At 39.0% G+C, this 19,423-nt stretch overlaps 1 protein-coding gene across 1 annotated transcript in view; it reads left to right on the top strand.

Annotated features, from left to right (window-relative positions):
• The window catches only part of esama (endothelial cell adhesion molecule a), a 47,151-nt gene extending 29,115 nt beyond the window's left edge, over positions 1–18,036 (top strand). Inside the window, exons 2-7 of the mRNA XM_079860814.1 lie at positions 9,833–9,975; positions 12,713–12,914; positions 13,150–13,305; positions 14,039–14,161; positions 15,468–15,597; positions 16,625–18,036. Coding sequence (XP_079716940.1) covers positions 9,833–9,975; positions 12,713–12,914; positions 13,150–13,305; positions 14,039–14,161; positions 15,468–15,597; positions 16,625–17,078 — 1,208 coding nt within the window. The 3' untranslated portion in view covers positions 17,079–18,036. The remainder of the gene's footprint in view (positions 1–9,832; positions 9,976–12,712; positions 12,915–13,149; positions 13,306–14,038; positions 14,162–15,467; positions 15,598–16,624) is intronic.
• The last annotated feature ends 1,387 nt before the right edge of the window (positions 18,037–19,423 follow it).

The raw sequence follows: 19,423 nt of genomic DNA, 5'->3' as shown, positions 1-19,423 counted from the left end.
CTCTGACAGCGCTAGAATAAGCCAATCATCCAGATAATTCAGTATTCGCATTCCCTGTTTTCTCAGGGGAGCGAGAGCCGTGTCCATGCATTTCGTAATGTACGGGGTGCCAAAGACAGGCCGAAGGGCAGGATTGTGTACTGATATACTCAACCGTTGAAGGCGAATCTCAAGAATGGCCTGTGACGGGGAGTTATCTGGATCTGAAAATATGCGTCTTTTAGATCGAGAGAGATAAACCAGTCTCCTGGGCGAATCTGCGCGAGGATTTTTCTGGTTGTGATCATTTTGAACGGCCGTCTCATGAGGGCTTTGTTCAGATGTCTCAGATCTAAAATAGGTCTTAACGCTCCGTCCTTCTTGGGTACGAGGAAGTAGCGGCTGTAAAAGCTCGACTCGCTCAGAGAAGGATGAACCTGTTCTATAGCCCTTTTGCGCAGCAGCTTCGCTATTTCAGCTTGAAGCAGGTGCGCAGCTTCTGAACTCACTTTCGTCTCCGTCTGTGCTTGAAAGCGCGGAGGGCGACGAGCGAATTGAAGCGAATAGCCGTGTTTTATAGTACTCAGCACCCATTCTGACGCGCCCTGAATAGCTTCCCATGCTTCCGCATGCATAGCTAGGGGTCGAATGGTCTCTGGGTTCAGATCGCCGCGCTGCGCGGGATTGGGGAACCTGTATCAGAGAGGATGGAGCGGCGTGCGCGCCGCTGGTGCTCGAACACGGGGGCTGGTAAACAGTAGTGGCCGGCTGTACAGCGTTCGGTAGCTCGGTCCCAGAGGATGGAGCGCGATTTGCTGACAAACACCCCTGGCGCGAAAGCGGCGTGGGGATTGTAATGTCTAAAAGTGAGTGCGCGTGCACGTGAGCGGGCGCAGAGTTTACACTTATGACACGGCCAGTGTTTGGGAGCTTAGAGGGTGTGCGACCCGAGGTAACTGAATGGCAGAGCGAGCAGCGGGTAGGTGTGAGCACAAAGTTGTGGGCACATTTACTACACTTAGTACTCGAGCGGCTTGTGTCCGCTTTATGAGAGAGCGCTCTATGCGCGTTACCATGGGGACCATGTTTGTGTGAAGCAGTGAGCACATGGGAGTGGGCACATTTTCTACACTTATGACACCTTCGGCCAGAGCCGGAATGTTTGTGAGCTTTAGAGGATCTGCAACCCGGGTAACTGTGTGATAGAGCGGGCAGCAGCTAGGTGTGAGCACAGAGTTGTGGGCACATTTACTACACTTAGTACTCAAGCGGCATGTGTCCGCTTTATGAGAGTGCGCTCTGTGAGCGTTACCGGGGAGACCGTGTTTTGTGTGTAGCAGTGAGCACATGGGAGTGGGCACATTTTCTACACTTGTAACACCATCGGCGTTATAGAGCAAATGCTTTGATGGCTCATATGTTTAGACGCTCATAAATACTCAAGCACCATCCTGTGAGATGCGGGTTCGCTTTCTGAATGTAAGAAAGCTGGCCGCGAGCTCGGAGAAGCCAGCAGAAAAAAATATTTTTCTGCCGCCAGAGCCGGATTTGAACACGGTTCTCCAGTGCAGAAGCGTAATATTCTGCCACTGAGCCACAGGGGCACACATGAGCTTCCAGTTGGTGCGAGCATATGACCGAGCGTCGTGTTTCGGCGTTTGTTTGCAGGCGCGCGTGTATTAAAACAGGCCCGTTTACTGCAGCATTAGTATTTCCAGCCGCCTGAACTTAGAGGGGACTGAGAAATATTTAACCCGTGAGACGCGGGTTTGCTTTCTGTATGTAAGAAAGCTGGCCGCGAGCTCGGAGAAGCAAGCAGAAAAAAGTTTTTCTGCTGCCAGAGCCGGATTCGAACACGGATCTCTGGTGCGGAAGCCTAATGTTCTGCCACTGAGCCACAGGGGCACACATGAGCTTCCAGTCAGTGCGAGCATATGACCGAGCGTTTGTTTGCAGGCGCGCGTGTATTAAAACAGGCTCGTTTACTGCAGTATTAGTATTTCCAGCCGCCTGAGCTTAGAGGGGACTGAGAAATATGTATCCCGTGAGATGCGGGTTTGCTTTCTGTATGTAAGAAAGCTGGCCGCGAACTCGGAGAAGCAAGCAGAAAAAAGTTTTTCTGCTGCCAGAGCCGGATTCGAACACGGATCTCTGGTGCGGAAGCCTAATGTTCTGCCACTGAGCCACAGGGGCACACATGAGCTTCCAGTCAGTGCGAGCATATGACCGAGCGTTTGTTTGCAGGCGCGCGTGTATTAAAACAGGCTCGTTTACTGCAGTATTAGTATTTCCAGCCGCCTGAACTTAGAGGGGACTGAGAAATATGCGAGGATTGGAGGAAGTCCGGCCTAAGCGGGACGAAATCACTCTCTCTTCCTCCTTTCGCCGGTGCTCGTGACGTCCGCTCTGATATCCCTTGAGAACGGCGCAGTTGCGCGGCTCGAACAAAGGGAGAGAGAGCGGGAAGATGTCATTATGTGCTGTGACATCGTTTGTTTGCAGGCGTGCGTGTATAACAACAGGCTCGTTTACTGCAATATAGATATTTCTAGTCGCCTGAGCTAGGAGGGGACTGAGAAATGTGTGAGAAACGGAGGTGGCCGGAGAGTGACGCGCGCGACCGAGACGCGGGGTAGCTTTCTTATAACGTAAAGGAAGCCAGCCCGTGACCGTCTACTTCTGACATCCCTTGTGAGCGGCGCCTTGCGCGGCTCGAACAGAGGGGGAGAGGGCGTGCGTCATCCGGGGGGGGGGTAGCTTCCTTGTAACGTAAAGGAAGCTATAGCCCGTGACCGTCCGTTCTGACATCCCTTGTGAGCGGCGCCGTTTGCGCGGCTTGACAGAGGGGAGTAACCAGCTGGTCTGCTTCACCCCCTGATGCGACGGCAGTGCGGGCAGAGGCCGGCCGCTGCGCGTCGGTGAAGGGCGGGGGAGAAGGAGAGAGCGAGGCTCGCGGGAGGGGCTCCGGCGAGCGCTCAGCTATAACCACCGGCTCGGAAGGCCTTTGAGAGCGGCGTTTTTTCTTACGCGGCCCGGAAGAGGCAGCCGGAGAAGGTGGAGGATCGTGAAACATGGCGAGTCGAGCCCGCAGGGTCGACATCGGCAAGTCCTCACACTGTTCGCAGCCGCCCGTGAAGGGCGCGGGCTGCGTGGTCGAAACCCAGGCAGAGAGCGCAGATCACGTGGCGGTCTCCGTCGCTGAGCGCGGCTCTGCACGAGCCACAGGATGAGCGAGGCATTTGCAACAACGCCTCGCGCTCTTTTAGATGCAAAGTGTGTCGCGGGGCGAACACACAAACACATACAACACAGAGCAGTAAAAGGATATATTCGCCGGATAGCGAAGCAGGCAGGGAAAGCTGAAGGCGGCGAAGGCGGCCGGCGTCCTCAGGCTGAGATCCTCGGCGTGCTGGTCGCTTGTTTCGACGGCGGCTTCCTCAGAGAGCAGCGATGCGTAGAGCTTCGCTGAAAAGACAGAAATCAGAGAAGCAGCCTCCGAGCCCCGCTTTTATACGCTAAGCCACACCCCTTTTCGCGGGCTGTGACGCATTAAGCGCGCCAAGCGCGCTCATTGGTCGTGACGTCACGCCAAGGGCTCAGCGGTAGGCTGCTGCAGTTGCCGCAGGGCAGCCAATGGGCACGCTAGTAAGCCTGCCCTAGGTCTGCAGGCTGCCGCACTGCGTTGACAAGATTATAAAAATTAAGGATAATTTTTGGCTTCAGTATCTCGAGAAAGAAAGGCTTTCCCGTAGCGTAGTAACTACGCAATACGAGAGAACCTCTCGTAAGAGAACTACAGAAGTTGTGGACTATGGTTTTATTTGCAACATTTTTTTTAAATATGCATTTCCACATACAGCTGAGTGGTTACTACAATAAAAATCTAAAAAATACAAATAAATAACATTTCAAACTACATAGCCTAAAATGTAAATGTAAATGAAATTAGGCCAACATTAAAGCATGAAAAAATAAATATGCCTCAAACATTGCAGAAAACCTAAAAGGTATTAAACAATTCACAATTCAAGTATAATGGTTCCTATGCCACCAAATGGTATTCTTCAAACTGGCATCCCCTTTATACAAGTTATATATTTTTAATTATGAAGTTAAAACCGCCAATAGGTGGCGCCAAATCACCGTCTTAATGTACGAGTCATAGAAGCGTGACATTATATCAAGTCATTCTCGAGTCACACAGTTCAAGTCAAGTCAAGTCTCAAGTCATTGGATCTCAAGTCAAAGTCAAGTCGAGTCATTTTCTTAATTTAATCAAGCAAGTCTCAAGTCCTTAAATTTGCGACTCGAGTCTGACTCGAGTCAAGTCATGTGACTCGAGTCCCCCATCTAATAGCATTAATTATTATATCTTCTGATTGGGCAATTTTTCTATATTACTGAACTCATCAAATAGTTTAAACACTTGTCTCTTTTCATTCTGAAAACAGACTGTTTCAAACTGCTAATAGAGTGTATCCTTTTGTCAGCATTCTAAAATTCTGTCCCTCAGATGGAGATTTGCCCTGAAGGCTCACAAATAAAATCCTCCCTACCACATTACGAAACCACTTCATAAAAGTTTTATCAGTAGCATGAAGAAAGCCATCACTCAATCTCTCAGATCTACTGTGTACTTGTGTACGTCTCCACCCAAGATATCAGTTCTCTGGTTGATCGTATCAAGGCTTTTATTTGAGATTAGATTTGTCATTTTCAGTTGACTCATTTTGTCAGAGCAAATCATTTTGGGTGTTAACTTGTCTTGCATGCAAAGGCCTTCGGTCTCAGATCTGACTGAAGACCCAGGGCAGGAATGCTTTAACGTTAACTTTGCAGCATAGATAGACTTAAGACAGGAAGTTTTGGTCTCCGCCCAATGCTCTGCATCCACACAAACTGTCAGATGCATCAAAGGCCTTTCCCGGACTCTTTATCAGAGCCTTGTGCCATCCTTTGAAAAATAAATAGGAAAATGTGCGTTCTTCCTGCAATTAAAAGCATCAACCTCTCAGTCATGCACATACGCATGGGAACAAACTCATATTCTGTTGTGCTCGAACCGCCGTGTTCATGTCTTTGTGAATCACTTCATCCATGATTCCAAGTCAACATGACGTTAATAATGTTCATAATGTGACCTTTCAGAGTAAAACATGATGTTCATTGATACAATAATGTAGGGCACGACTCACAAAAAAGTGTCCCTATATGACAGATTGTTGGAAGGGAGGGGTTTAAAATTAAGAAGGCTTGTTCATGTCAACCAAGAATTAAAGTCGGTTTGGATTAGCCTAGTTATTCTTTGACGACGAAGGATATTAAACCCATTGTTTGACTTTGGTTTTGCAAAACACATTACAAATAGTCTTGATTTGTGTCAGCGCAGGACTTTAGAATAATGGGGTTATCTCAGAAATTTAGTTTTTTATATATATTTCAGAATCTCAGAATCAGCTAAATGTTCAACATTGAAACTTTAGGCTCAGTTGATGTTAAACAGGTGCAGTGCATAGAGATGATTATTAATAACCCAGCACTTGCGTATCACAGAAAAAGTACAAGCAGTCACATACAAGTATGATTGTATTAATATTTCTCTATATAATTTCAATATAACCAAAGTGAGTTGGTAGATTAAATACATTTTTTTTTTTTTTTCATTTATGCATACTGCTGTACAAAAGTTTGGGACAATTTTTTTAATGTTTTAAAGAGGTATTTTATGCACACCGAGGCTGCATTTATTTGATCAAAAACTGTACAAACAGTAATATTATTATAATTCCAAATAACTGTTTTCTATAAAAAAATTAAATGCATATGATTCCTGTGACAAGTCTTCAGTGTCACATGACCCTTCAGAAATCATTCTAATCTGCTGATTTGGTGATCTATTTCCTACATCCGTAACCAATGTTATTTGGTATTATCAATGTTGAAAACAGCTGTTCTGCTTAATATTTTCTTTGGAAACTGGGATACTTTTTTTCAGGATTCTTTGATGAATCGGAAGATCAAAAGAACGGCATTAATTAAAAATGTATTTTTGAAGAAGTCTGTGAAGAAGTCTTTACTGTCACTTTTGATCAATTATACGTACGTACATACTACGTATATAGTGTATGCTCTGCCACTTTAGTTGTATAGTTATTTAATGTCATTTTTGTATGTACATAATCGGTGAATATTTATAAAACAGCACTGTTTTTATCAGCTACAATGAAGATGCACAATTTTACGTTAATGCTTCGTTTTAATGTACGAATTTATATGTGTGTTAACACTGTTCCAATGTTTAGTGGGCATTGCTGGTGTCTCAGACTTACTGGTTGAGTTTTTGGTTGATGACACCTCATTACCTCCCAGCTGTGTGGCAAGAGTGAGATTAATTCAAGGCACATCTAGATCTTTCCATCTCCATTCTGACTTCATGCTACTCGATTACATATATTATTCAGATCAGACCCGTTGGAATGATTTTAACAGATTTATAACTCTCTTCTTCTCTTTACTGAGCTTCCCTCCATTATAAAGAGAATTTGCAAAAAAATTAAAAGTCCACAATCAATATTTGACTTTCTCTTTCTGCACGTTCTTCTCATTGCACCGTGGATCTTTCCTTCAAACTTTCTGGGGTTCACAATCACAACAGCGCAAACAAAAGCACATTTGCATCAGTAAAACATTTGTATACCCAGATTTTGAGGACTAATGCCAGAAATCATTTGCAGGCTCATTAGGCTGATGGGATTGGGATCGTGCTGGAATGTCTTGTCATTAGGAGCTAAATCAGAAGATGCTGAAATGCTCGAAGAGTCAGGAAATAGGCTCTTTGCTTTTGTCCCTCTGTCATTCTCACAAATCCCTCAAAACGTCTCCCAGAGCAGTCATTCATCATTGTTAAATGACTATAAACCACTAGTAGTGGATATTCACTTTGAATTGGTCGTTGGTTTGCGCACACTAAACTCTCATGTGACATCACATCCACAGTGCTTTCCTTCTGTGGTAATGGTCTTCATGTTTGTTTGAGGTTGTTCTTCCAGTTTAGAGGGAGAATTTAAACACTGCTAAGATCCTTATGTGGATCTGAGAGACTCTGTGTTCACAGAAGAGAGAAACACTCCCAAAAGTGCTCTGATTAATGAGAGATGTTGACACAGGTTCCCTACTGAGCTACTAGTTTAATCTCTTATTGAGGCTTTAGTAGAGAGATCTAGAGATGAAGAGAAGACTTGTGAATGCTGGTTCATGCATCTAATGATTCAGAAGCTCTGCTCTGGTACACACTGAACACATAGATTTGACTGTACGAGTCATTGCATCTGTCATATAATTCTGGAATTAAGGAATTTCAGTAGTGAAGTGCAAGAAACACCATATTATGTTGGTCTTTTGGTTCTTATTTGTAACTTAGAAAAGAATATTAAATATATAAACTATTAATATTTAGTATTTATTTATTTATTTATTCTTTGCAAAACAATACAAGTAGTGTTGAATTAAAAGTAGTGAATTTATTGAATGGTATTTGCTGCCCTCTATTGGTATCTAGACAGTAATACAGTTTCAGGTCAAATTCTTTCATTGAAAAAAAAAATAATAGAAATTATCTCTGTCTTTAAGCATTTCTTCTAAGCTGCTTAGGGCTTAAAATGCTTTGTATGTGTATCCTAGCATTCAGATTATGGAAATTGTGCTAGAAATTTGCGCTATTGTGAATGAACATTGTAAATTTTCAATTCAAAAGTGCTAGTGTTCATGTTGACTTCACTCTAATTGACTTAATTAAATGTGTGTGTTTGAAAGACATGAATACTCAAAAAAAATATTTATTATAGCCTACATTACTGTTGAAATGTCAGGTCGGTGAGATTATTTTTTTTTATTTATTTTTTTGAAAGAAGACTCAAAAAAGTAGGCCCAGCTTTAAGAAAGATATATTTTATTTTATTTATTAAATTTATTACACATAAACTTTTAGGCTATCGACCATTTTTGCATCTGAATTGGTATTTAGATATATCTATAGACCAAAACAGCATCATATTTAAAATATTTTCTTTTATGTTCCACAAAAGAAAAAAAGTCATATTACACATTAAACATGAAAGGACATGGGTGAGTATATGTAAATAAAAAGATTTGAAATTCTTCAGGACAAAAACATCACTCGTGTGATATTGCGTTCACTCATGTGATATTGCTTAACTATATCATATGATATAAATAAGAGACGAAAACTCATACAGGGGAATTTTGCCCTGATATCTTGAGTTTTAGGGTCATTCTAATTGCATTCTAAAGGCTCACGTATTGCGTCATGTTTGATGTTCGTCACCAATCAACTGTATGAAATGCAAGATGAGCAATGCAAGTCTGGGGTGGGGCTGGTGTGTTAAATGCTTGAAATAATTTGAATGCATTATTTTTCCCATAACTAATTAATTTAAATTAGCGTGTTAAATCAACAGCCCTAAAATGTCATTTATTCCTTTGTGGGCAAAGCTGAATTTTCAGCATCATTACTTTTCAGAAATCATTCTAATATGTTGATTTGGTGCTCAAGAAACATTTCTTATTACTGTCAATGTTGAAAACGGTTGTGCTGTGTAATATTTTTATGGAAGCTGTTAAATGTTTTTCAAGATTCTTTGAATATAGAGTTCAAAAGAAAAGTGTTTATTTGGAATAGACATCTTTTGAAATATTATAAATGTCTTTACTGTAACTTTCAATCAGTTTAATTTGTCCTTACTAAATAAAGTATTATTTTTATGTTTTTTAAAGAATCTTACTGACCCCAAACTTTTGAATGGTTGTGTAAATTTTTTATATGGCAGGAAGGGTAAGAAAATTAGTAATAATAGTGTGTCCATGATGCATTATCCTGTAGCCAATGGATGTATTGATGACACCGAGTCTACACCATACATGTGTTACATTGTCTTGATAATCAGCACACATCTTGTTGTCTGTCCTCTCTGTATGTTTGCTTATAAATATTTTAATTTGAGAAGTGATTCACAGTATAGTTGTAACCAGTTACATACGGCTACATATCACTGCCCTAAAATGACAGAGGGAGGTGAACTGGCATGGCCAGAAATCTGTTTTCCCCTTTTGACCTATAAAATGAAATGTTGATAAAGATTTTCCATGAAAGCAGATTAATTCCTTTATACATTCATAATGCGATTCAATTTTTGATCCTGCCCCATAGACTAAATTTCTGAATTGAACGCTAAGCGACGGCTTTATTTGGAGAGGGTCAATGTAAGAAATTACACTATTACTAGTTTGTAATCGGGCTAAAGACCAGCCCGCAAACATAAAGCAGAAGAAAATGTTAGAGAGACGAGCACAAACAGGATTCTTGTTGAGGATTAGTGGTTTTACACTTAAGGGAGGGGAATTCGAGACAGCCTACACATGGCATTGAGGCTCTCCCTCCCTCGTACCTTGCGCTAAGCCTAAAATAAGATGCTCTGCAGTTGCGTCACCCGTTTTTTTGTGTGTTGTTTTTTTCTGTGGACTTTCATCTAAAGTCCTAAATGACAAGAGGATTTTAGAAGCAGATTCTCTATTATGAGAGTCGGTGTGTGGCGAGTATCTGTTTCTACGGGAGCTGAGCTGAAGAGTCCTGGTCAAGCTGGCGGAACAGACGGACGACCAGGACAGCTGGATTCAGCTGGTTTACCTCCACTTGGGAGAGTGTAAGTCACTCCTGGATGTTTCCGAGCTTCAAAGGAGTGCATCTGACATGTGGTCTGTCAACTAGGTTGAGTGTCAGTATTTTGTGTTTCGCAGGTTGTTAATCGATTTTTGCTTTCTTTTTTTCTCTCTCCAGGTGACCTGGCCCAACTTCTGCTGCCTTCTAAAAACGTAGAAGTGATCCAAGGGAAGATGGTAGTGCTGCAGGCTTCTTTCACTGGTGCTGAGATCCAGAAAAACACGGTCGTCTGGAACTACATGTCCAGCAGCACAGAAATGGTGACTGACTTTTGCTATATGTTGCTTTTCTTTGTTCAAGTTGGCAGTGACAGCGGTGTCCTGCAGTGTGATATGCAAAACTTCATCTAAAAATATTTACTTTATTTTTATTTTTATGATGATTTAATTTTTTTGCATACACATTTTTTTAATGTTCTCATACTTTATGTTAGTTATTAATTGAGAGACTGCATGTACTATTAGTACGTAATACAAGTCAATTTGTCACACTGCAGAACCACTGAAGTGAAAAACTAAAACAAGAAATACAAGATTCTTTTTTTTTTAAATAGTGACTTTTAAAAATTATATATACCTAAAAACCCTAAAATCTTGATGTTTAAATACATGGAAATGTTATTTGTCACTTTTCCTTAAATAAAGGATAATTTCAAGATTCATTCAAGAATTTATTCATCACATTCACAGTTATATACAGAATATATCTTGCAGTGAAATGTAAACCTGATCAGTTACTGAGACTGCATTCAATTTAAATAAATGGTAGGTAAAAATGGTAAAATAAGATGAACAGAGAAAATAATAATGAAACAATAAGTAATAATAATAAACAAAATAATTAGGCAAGCAGGATTAAAAAACACCTGAGGTAGTGCAAGGACTGAATACAGTAGAATAAGACAACAAGTAGTGAGTTGTACAAAGAAAAGTAGTTGTAATAACATGAGTTAAAGCATGAGTTATAGCTTGTCAAAGTAAAACTTACTATTTTTACCCATATAATGTGCTTTATAGTTACTAATAAACAATTAATACTTATTAGGGTAATAATTGTAAGGTTATTATTAATGAGGGATTTCTTACGCTCTTTTTATTAGAATAAATTCAGAGACAATGTATTATTATAAAATACTATAATATTCAATGAACTATGAAATATATCAATACTATATCATATATCAGTACTTGCTGGGAAGTCTTTATGATTTTATTATGAAACTGTAGGTAACAAGAGTGATGTTCAGCCTAGGAAAATTGACATCTTCACCCTTTACTCAAATATGATCACAGATTTGTTAGATTTTGTAAGCATATTAGTTGTGCTAGGAGTCAATTGTTTTGATTTGTGATAACACAATGAAACTAAATGTATGCTAACGTAATTTTTGGGCAGACTGTCACAGAGAAATTATGAACACATGCAAAAACAAGAAATAACTGATTATTTTAGTCAATATATGCTTTTTCCTGTGAGCTTTTTGTTTTTCTATGTATTTTTTTCGATAGTAAAATAAAACTTGTTGCTGTAGTTTTTTTGCCAAATAATTTTGTCAGATAAATACCTCAACCAAGTTTAGTGTTTAAAAACAAATGTCCCCTCTGGACATCATTTTTGCCCACTACTAGTTCATGAAGTAGGTTGTTTGTGATTGCTGAGCAATGTAATTAGTGCAGTATTTTAGGTCATGTGCACATATTGGCTGTTTTTAATCAGATAATCAGAAAAAAACATCATAATGGGTTTTAGATAGATTATTTTGGAGTAGTTAAGAACGTAACATGACATGCAGTTGGTGCAATATACTGTAATGTTTGTGTCTGGTCACTCAGACTCTTGAGTTCTAGAGGTCAAGAGTGCACACAGAATAAATCCTGCTCCTCATTATCAAACACACTCAAGTACTCGTGTGAACATATTCCCAGTGCAATATGGCGAGAGGATTCAGCAAAGATTTATAATGAAATCTGATAATGTTATGTCCGTCCAAATTAGATTTCGAAATGGTATGGTATTATGAGTGGGATCATTCCTTAGTTTTTGTGCAGATGCCAGAAAGTTTAGCACCATCTGTGCATGTTGTGATTTGGATTATGAATGGCAGAGACTTAATGTAAAATTATTTTGGACCGATTAAAAAAAAAAAAAAAGTCAGAAGCTCTTAAAAATGATACACTTTTTAATGTATATAATTTTGAATCGATGCTCATATCACACTGTCATCGCAGAATCACTTTGTCCTTTGTGTTAAACATTCTGAAACTACAAGAAGTCAGGTGGGTCATCACAGCAGACTACAACTCATATTGCCTTTAAGTTCAGACCATCTTACTTTAAGAGCTAGTATAATACTGAGATTGAAATGTCCACTCTTGGCAGCAATTCTCTTTTATTTTGGATTACATGGCATCTCATTACAGAGTAAGAAACCGTATTATCTGCGGATTGTAAAATCCTCTATCATGCATTTTCTTCAGTTGAGATTAACTCTGCTCACTGAAGGGTTATTCTGATATGAATCTTTTAGAGCTGTCCACTGAGAAATTCTGTCTCTGCCTCTAAAAGATTGATGATCTTACGTCACTCAAATTTTTAATTATACTTTTGCGCAGTGGTTTTGAAATGCACTGCCTTTTGCCTAAGTAGTTTTTGTTTTTTTGTTTTTGCAACATTTTTAGTTTTTTTGACAGAATTGTCTTTTGTGTGTGTATAATTTATATTATTGTATAATTTATTTATTTATTAATACCTCCCATATATTTATGTTTCATTATACAAAGATAGAAAAGTTATTTTAAATTCTAAAAATATTTCACAATATTGCCTTTGTGTTTCAAAAACATAAAAAAAAACATTAGATTAAATGCATTTCATGTGATTTATATATTAATACATACATATTGTGAAATATTCTCAGAATTGGCAGAATTGTTATCAACTATTCATTCCTCATTTGTAATTATGATCCCTCCCAACCACCTCTTTGTCTTTCTTTAGATCATCTCATACGTCAGTGGACAGTTAAGTCCTGGCACTCCGCAGTTTGCAGGTCGAGTTGGTTTTGTCCATCAAATGCCCAATACCAACCTATCCCTGTTCATTAACAACACCAAAGCATCGGACTCAGGGAAATACATGTGCCAGGTCATGATCCCCGGGGCCACAGGACCCACCGGAGAGCTAATCCTTAATGTTAAAGGTGAGTACTTGCTGTCACACTGTGGCGCACACATGCAAAGTCATAAAACACACAAGCCTTTGCACAAACATGTGCATCATCCCCTAATCCTCTTTCATATGTGTTCTGTGACACAGGCCACATATTCTTTTTTTCAAACACTTGATTTTGTAAGTGCAGCTTTTCACAGAAAGATGGTGATTGAAAAAAAAAAAGATTTTACTCTACATTTAACATCACATCATGTCTCTTTCAGTTCCTCCCTCAGTGCCGGTGTGTCAAGTTAAAGAAAAGCCTGTTCTTAAAGGAAACATAACTCTGACCTGTAACTCTAATGATGGTAAACCGGCCCCCAAATACAAGTGGACCAAGACGAGCCCTACCTCAGAAGTCTTTTTCTCTCCCGCACTAAGTGAGTCTATCTATGTAAGACACAAGAATATGTTTACATAATGTATTCATTTCAATCTTCTTTCTAATAGCATATTGTCTCTCTACTTGGCAGTTTCACATTTCAACATGTTTCCCCAAAAAGGAAAAATCCCTAATGTCTTTCAATCACGTTTGACTATGTATTTTGTGGAAAAGAGGTGAATTTTTGAGGAATGTCCCAGTCACTAACAAAGAAAGCACAATAAATATATACTAAAAGTCTTTTACATGACTCGGGATCCATTCGCAACGGTTAACAGCTCACTTGGAGATAAGGTTGTTTATGAATATTCACTTTATTTTGGTTGGTTTGTCACATGACTATCGCATGATTTTGATACAGCACACGGGTCATTGACTACTTTTATGATACTATGAAGGTGCTTTTTCATCCTTTTTGAAGCTTGAGCTTCAGAAAATTATATTACTCAAAATATTTCCATTTTTGGCTAAACTAATCCTTTAAGCATGATGGGGAAACAGTTTGGGCTGAGATTAAACCTTAAACCTGACCATAATTATATAATTCTCGAGGCACTGGAATAAAATCCTTGGATATCTTGGATAAACATTCCTGCCATTCAGCTGGCAGGACTTTATCGGTTACTGTTACGCGATCTCTGTTTCAAATATTAGATTTTGTTGGGACCTCTGGCTAAGTTATTTTTGTAAACATGCATGTCTGACTTTAACCTCACACTGTTGTGTTGTAGATGAAACGGCAGGAACTTTAAAACTGAACAATCTGAGCAGTAATATGTCAGGAAAATACGTGTGCACTTCATCCAACTCTGCAGGAGAGGAGACTTGTTACATCAACCTGGAGGTCATCACATGTATGTACTGCTGGTTGGTCATTACATAAATTCGTTCAAAACTTTGGGGTCAATTTTTTTGGGGATCTTTTATTCAGCATTAAACTGATCAATCAAAAGTGACAGTAAACAATAATTAGAAATGTTTCACCATATCAGCATATTAGAATAATTTCTGAAGGATCATGTGACACAAACAGAGCCGTCGCATAGACTGTGCGAACTGTGCAACCGCACAGGGCCTCGCGCCACTAGGGGGCCTCGCAATCCTGCTGTTTTTTTTTTTGTTTTTTTTTACATTTTTTTTTGTCCCCACCACTTTTTAAAACATCTCAAAAAATATAACAATTCTACAAATAAAACATCTCCAGTTAACTGGCAGAGCATTCATTTCGTTCGTTTTTTTTAAAATAAGAGACGATCTATCTAGCGCTGAAATGTTTTTTAAATCAAGTGATCAAAGTGCTCGTTGCCGCTGCGATCAGTGGCGCGGATACAGTGTTTTCTCGTGTGGCTCGCGCACACACCGCACTAACTTCACTCGGACGCGCGCTTCAATCCGTTGCGGATACTCTATTCGTTCTGGTGAAATCACCAAACATAATGCACACAAATGTGTCCCTGCTTGATATACAACCACTGATGAACATAATCGGTTTTGATGAGGAAAAAACTACACGAGCGCGGACTAGAACAGAGAACCTCTGACACGATAGGCGAAAGTTCTACCACTGGACCATAAAGGTACACGTTACTAAGATAGGCGGATCTATGTATGTATTCACATGAAAATTCTCGAGCTGACTTGATGTAAAGCCCCTCGTTGCACATTTGATTTTTTTCCCCTCTGAAATAAATAGCAAAAAGTCATAGCTGACTCTGAGATGTGCATGATTATGCTGTATTATTCTACTTGATAAAAACGTATTGCAGCGAGATTATGCGTGCAATAGACCTAGAACAGCTACGTCCGTCCGTAACTGTTATTCATGCGCAATTGAGCATCCACATCAAAGAGCAGGGCCTCGCATTTCAAGTTCGCACAGGGCCTCGCACCCCACCTGCGACGGCACTGGACACAAAGACTGAAAATTCATCTCAGGAATAAATTACATTTTATGTAAAACAGTAAAAATACAATAGAAAATAATACAATAGAAAACAATTATTTTACATTGTAGTAATATTTCAATTATAACAATAAACAATAACAATTATTTATTTATTTCAAAAACATTAAAAAACATTGTATTGACCCCAAACTTTTGAATGGTAATGTATTTGTTTATTCTGTCTTTCATTAATTTTACCTGTTCTTTTTGTGCAGCAACTAATGCTGGGATGATCGCTGGTGTTACGGTTGGTTGTATTGTGGCTCTCATTCTGATCATTCTCTTCCTCTTCTTCATGTGGACAAGACGGAAAGACACAGAGGAGGATTTGGCCAATGATATCAAGTAAGATAATTATGATTTATTGATTGATGTTACGTATTAAAGTCTTCTGCTCCCACAAACACTCACAACAAGCAATTGAATGCAGCAAAAAGTAGGAGTTTATTTTAGACAAAAATATGGGACAATAACTAAAAAACAACAGGCCAAGATAACAAACAGGAAACCTGTAACTTGGGTTATGCATCTTTCCTAAATCAAAGCAAAAAGCAACATAAAAAAACATGTTTTACCTACCTATTAGCTATTCGTAAACAGGAGAAAATGCATTGTAAAATAAATTGGCACTAAAGTAGTACTTTTACTTGATTCAATACAATTACCAGTTTACGCCGTTTTAACAATTCCACTCCCCACAAGGAGCGTAGTTACATTTTGTCATTTACTCAGCCTCAAGTTGTTCCAAACCTGTATGAATTTCTTTCTTCTGCTGAACACAAAGGAAGATATTTTGAAAAATGTCTGTAACCAAACAGTTGTGGGTCACCGTTGATTTCCATAATATGAAAAAAAAAAAAAAAAAATACTATGGAAGTCAATGGTGCCCCACAACTGTTTGGTTACTGAGATTCTTCAAAATATATTCTATTATCTTCCACATAACAAACAAATTCATACAGGTTTGGAACAACTTGAGGGTGAGTAAATGATGACAGAATGTTAATTTTAGGGTGAACTATCCCTTTAAGTAATCTCAGCGCATTGCCCAAAGGCTAAAGGCACACAGTTAAATAGGCTTAGCAGGTTTCACAAATGCTAAGAGGGCACATACGTAAACATGTCTGAAGCAAGAGAGGGGAACTCAAAGAACGGATATCCTCACTCTGCTTATATCCGCCAAGCCACTCCAACCCGCTCGTATAATCAACCAGACCTGTCACACTCTGAGTGTGGAGAACGTGAAGAACACAAACTCACGTGCCCACACATATACCCTCCCACACAACTGGGACATATGAGTAAAAACACCAGTACGTCCAAGAACATGACAATAACTTGTGTAGACACTAAGTGTTTTTGTGTGTTACAGGGAAGATGCTCAGGCTCCCAAACGTGTCTCATGGGCCAAGAGCGGCACTGGATCTGACATCATCTCTAAAAACGGCACCCTGTCCTCCATTCAAACCAGCTCTTACCCGCGAGACTCGCACAATCACCACCATTACCCTCACTCCGACACCGCATCCATCACCACGGCCACGGGCAGCATAGCCGCCTACCGCGCACAGCCTCCGGCAGACGCCAACCTGGAGCGCTCGTTGCCGGGCTACAACACCAACCCCACCCTGCCCCGTGGGCCATCGGGACCCCCCAGCACCAACGGAGGCTCCCATCACACCTCAGTGCCCCGGACAGCCTCTGCCCAGCCTCAGATTCCACGTCCACCAGTGCTGCCCACCACCGTAACTGCGGCAAATATATCCCGCATGGGAGGGGTACCCATTATGGTGCCAGCGCAAAACCAGGCCGGCTCTCTGGTGTAAGACCAATCACTTCTGCTGACCTCACGTCTGCAGTCTTACAAACTGAAGCACAGTGGAAAAGGATGGACTGGAACCGATAAGCTTTTTGCCTCTGTATTGAAACAGCATGGTGTAATTTTCTTTATTTACATTTTTTATTTTATTTTTTATATATAAGTAATGTAAACAAACAAATATAAAGATGCTCATTGTTTTGTTTTATAATTTCATCTGGTTTTTTTACTGTCCAAAGTATTACTGAAAAGCCTCTCCTTTCTGTAAAGTGGAACTTGTTGAACGGTAAACAAAAAGACACTGAGATGTTTGCATTATTCACATTTCTTTTCATGAAAAACATTTTATTTTTGTGTTCTTGTTGCTGTTACTGCTTAGCTGATTGTTCTTTTGTGAACTAAAGATGCTAATTTGCCTTGATGAAAACAAATGAAAGGTCTATTCGACGTTATTTACAGACACTCCTCATTAATAATTACGTTTACATACGATCAATAACATATGTTTGTTTCATAGCCGCATTGGTTAAAGGAAATATCGAGGACATCACTTAAAGTGGCATCATATTAAGTTGCTATATTTGCCTTTAAATGTTTTTTTGGCCAAATATATTTCAAAACAAACCAGTGTTGTTATCTCTTAGAGATATATGGTAGCATTTTTCAATTTAGAAGTGTAAAATTTGGCGGTATCTTAATCTATACTGGTTTTGTACCCCATGATTCTATTTTACAACTTCGATAATGTATTGTATTGATTATGTAAACAATAATTAAAAACATTCATTCCTTTACCTTACTGTAAATAAGGTATTTATTTCTCATTCTAGGTCTGTGGTTATTTAATGGCAGCAAATAAGTTCATGATTTATCTGGTGGATACAAAACCAAAGATTTCCTGTTCGGTGGTTGTAGATGTGTAAGTAAAAGGGATTGTGAACTTTACAGCAGACAACGAATCACAATAGCGTATCTGTAAATATGCCAAAATTCATGTTATATTATTTTTTTATTTACCACATAAATGCTATTTAAACACTGCTGTGTTTTTCTTCTTCTTTTTTTCGAGCAAAAACTTGTATGTACTCAACTGTGCAACTGACTGTTTTTCCAAGCACAAAATATTTTTTATTTAATTAGAAATGTTTTATTGCCTGTAGGCCTACCCATGTCAATATTTTTGTCATCTGCAGACTGGATAACCTCAAATTGTTCTGTAATATAGGACATATACCGTCTATGGACATGAAAACACTTTGTATTTTGAATAAAAGAAACTGGCTGTAAAAATTCAGTCTAGCTGTTTATTTACAAGGAAATATATATACGTAGTAAAGTTACGGTCATATTTTGTATCTTACAGTTAATATGTGTATTTGTTTAATTGTTAATTAATGACCTTTTTTAGAACATATCTGTTAATGCTAACTAAGAGGCTGAAAAAAAGATAAAAATCCACGATAAAAACAGTCATGCGCATTATTTTTCGCGCACTTTTCAACGAAAGCTTTTAAGTGAATGGTTGAGAAGATTCAGTTGACTCTTCTAAAAAGAAGACAGCGGAAGGTAAGATACTAGTGTTTTATCATTTCTAGTGATACGTTATTAATAATATTTGGAAAATATCAAACATAGCACGTTATGTATTAATAAATAAGCTGCATTTTAGCAGGGTCAGTATTGCTAGCAGCTAAGCTAACGTGACTGTGGCAGTAGGCCTAACGTTAGATCTCCACAAATGAAGAGTCAAGATATTTACACTAGCAAAAAATAGCTAATTAGTGTTTTTATCTAACATTTGATATATTTCAAATATTGTTTTTAAACATGTAATGATTCAATTAACGTTAGTGATTCAACAGACAAAAGTACAAATGAACATCACGGTTTGTAATATATTAGAAAAAAATCCCTTCATAAAGGGATACCTGTGATATTATACCTTCACTTTAATACCTGTGAAGTGCCCCTCGCTTGGAAATGTACCAAAGTCATTCCTTTGCATAAAGGTGGAGATTTACAAATTCTGAATAATTATAGGCCAATATCGATAATTAATAGTGTGGTTAAAGTCTTTGAGAAATTAATTTTTAATCAATTATCTGATTATCTATCTGATAATAATTTACTTACTCAATGCCAATCAGGTTTCAGAAAATACTTCTCCACTACCACTGCTCTATTAAAACTCTCTAATGATATCTTTTCTAGTTTTAATGATAATCTGTGTACCGGTGCCATTTTCTTAGATCTCTCCAAAGCGTTCGATTTAGTTGATCACTATCTTCTATTGGATAAATTGCATGCTATTGGCCTCTCGAGATCATCTTTACTCTGGTTTAGTAGTTATTT

Source organism: Squalius cephalus, assembly GCF_949319135.1.
Source record: "Squalius cephalus genome assembly, chromosome: 24".
In the NCBI taxonomy this organism is placed as follows: domain Eukaryota; kingdom Metazoa; phylum Chordata; class Actinopteri; order Cypriniformes; family Leuciscidae; genus Squalius; species Squalius cephalus.
The sequence above is the reverse complement of the archived record's forward strand: the minus strand, read 5'-3'. Positions and strand labels throughout refer to the sequence as shown.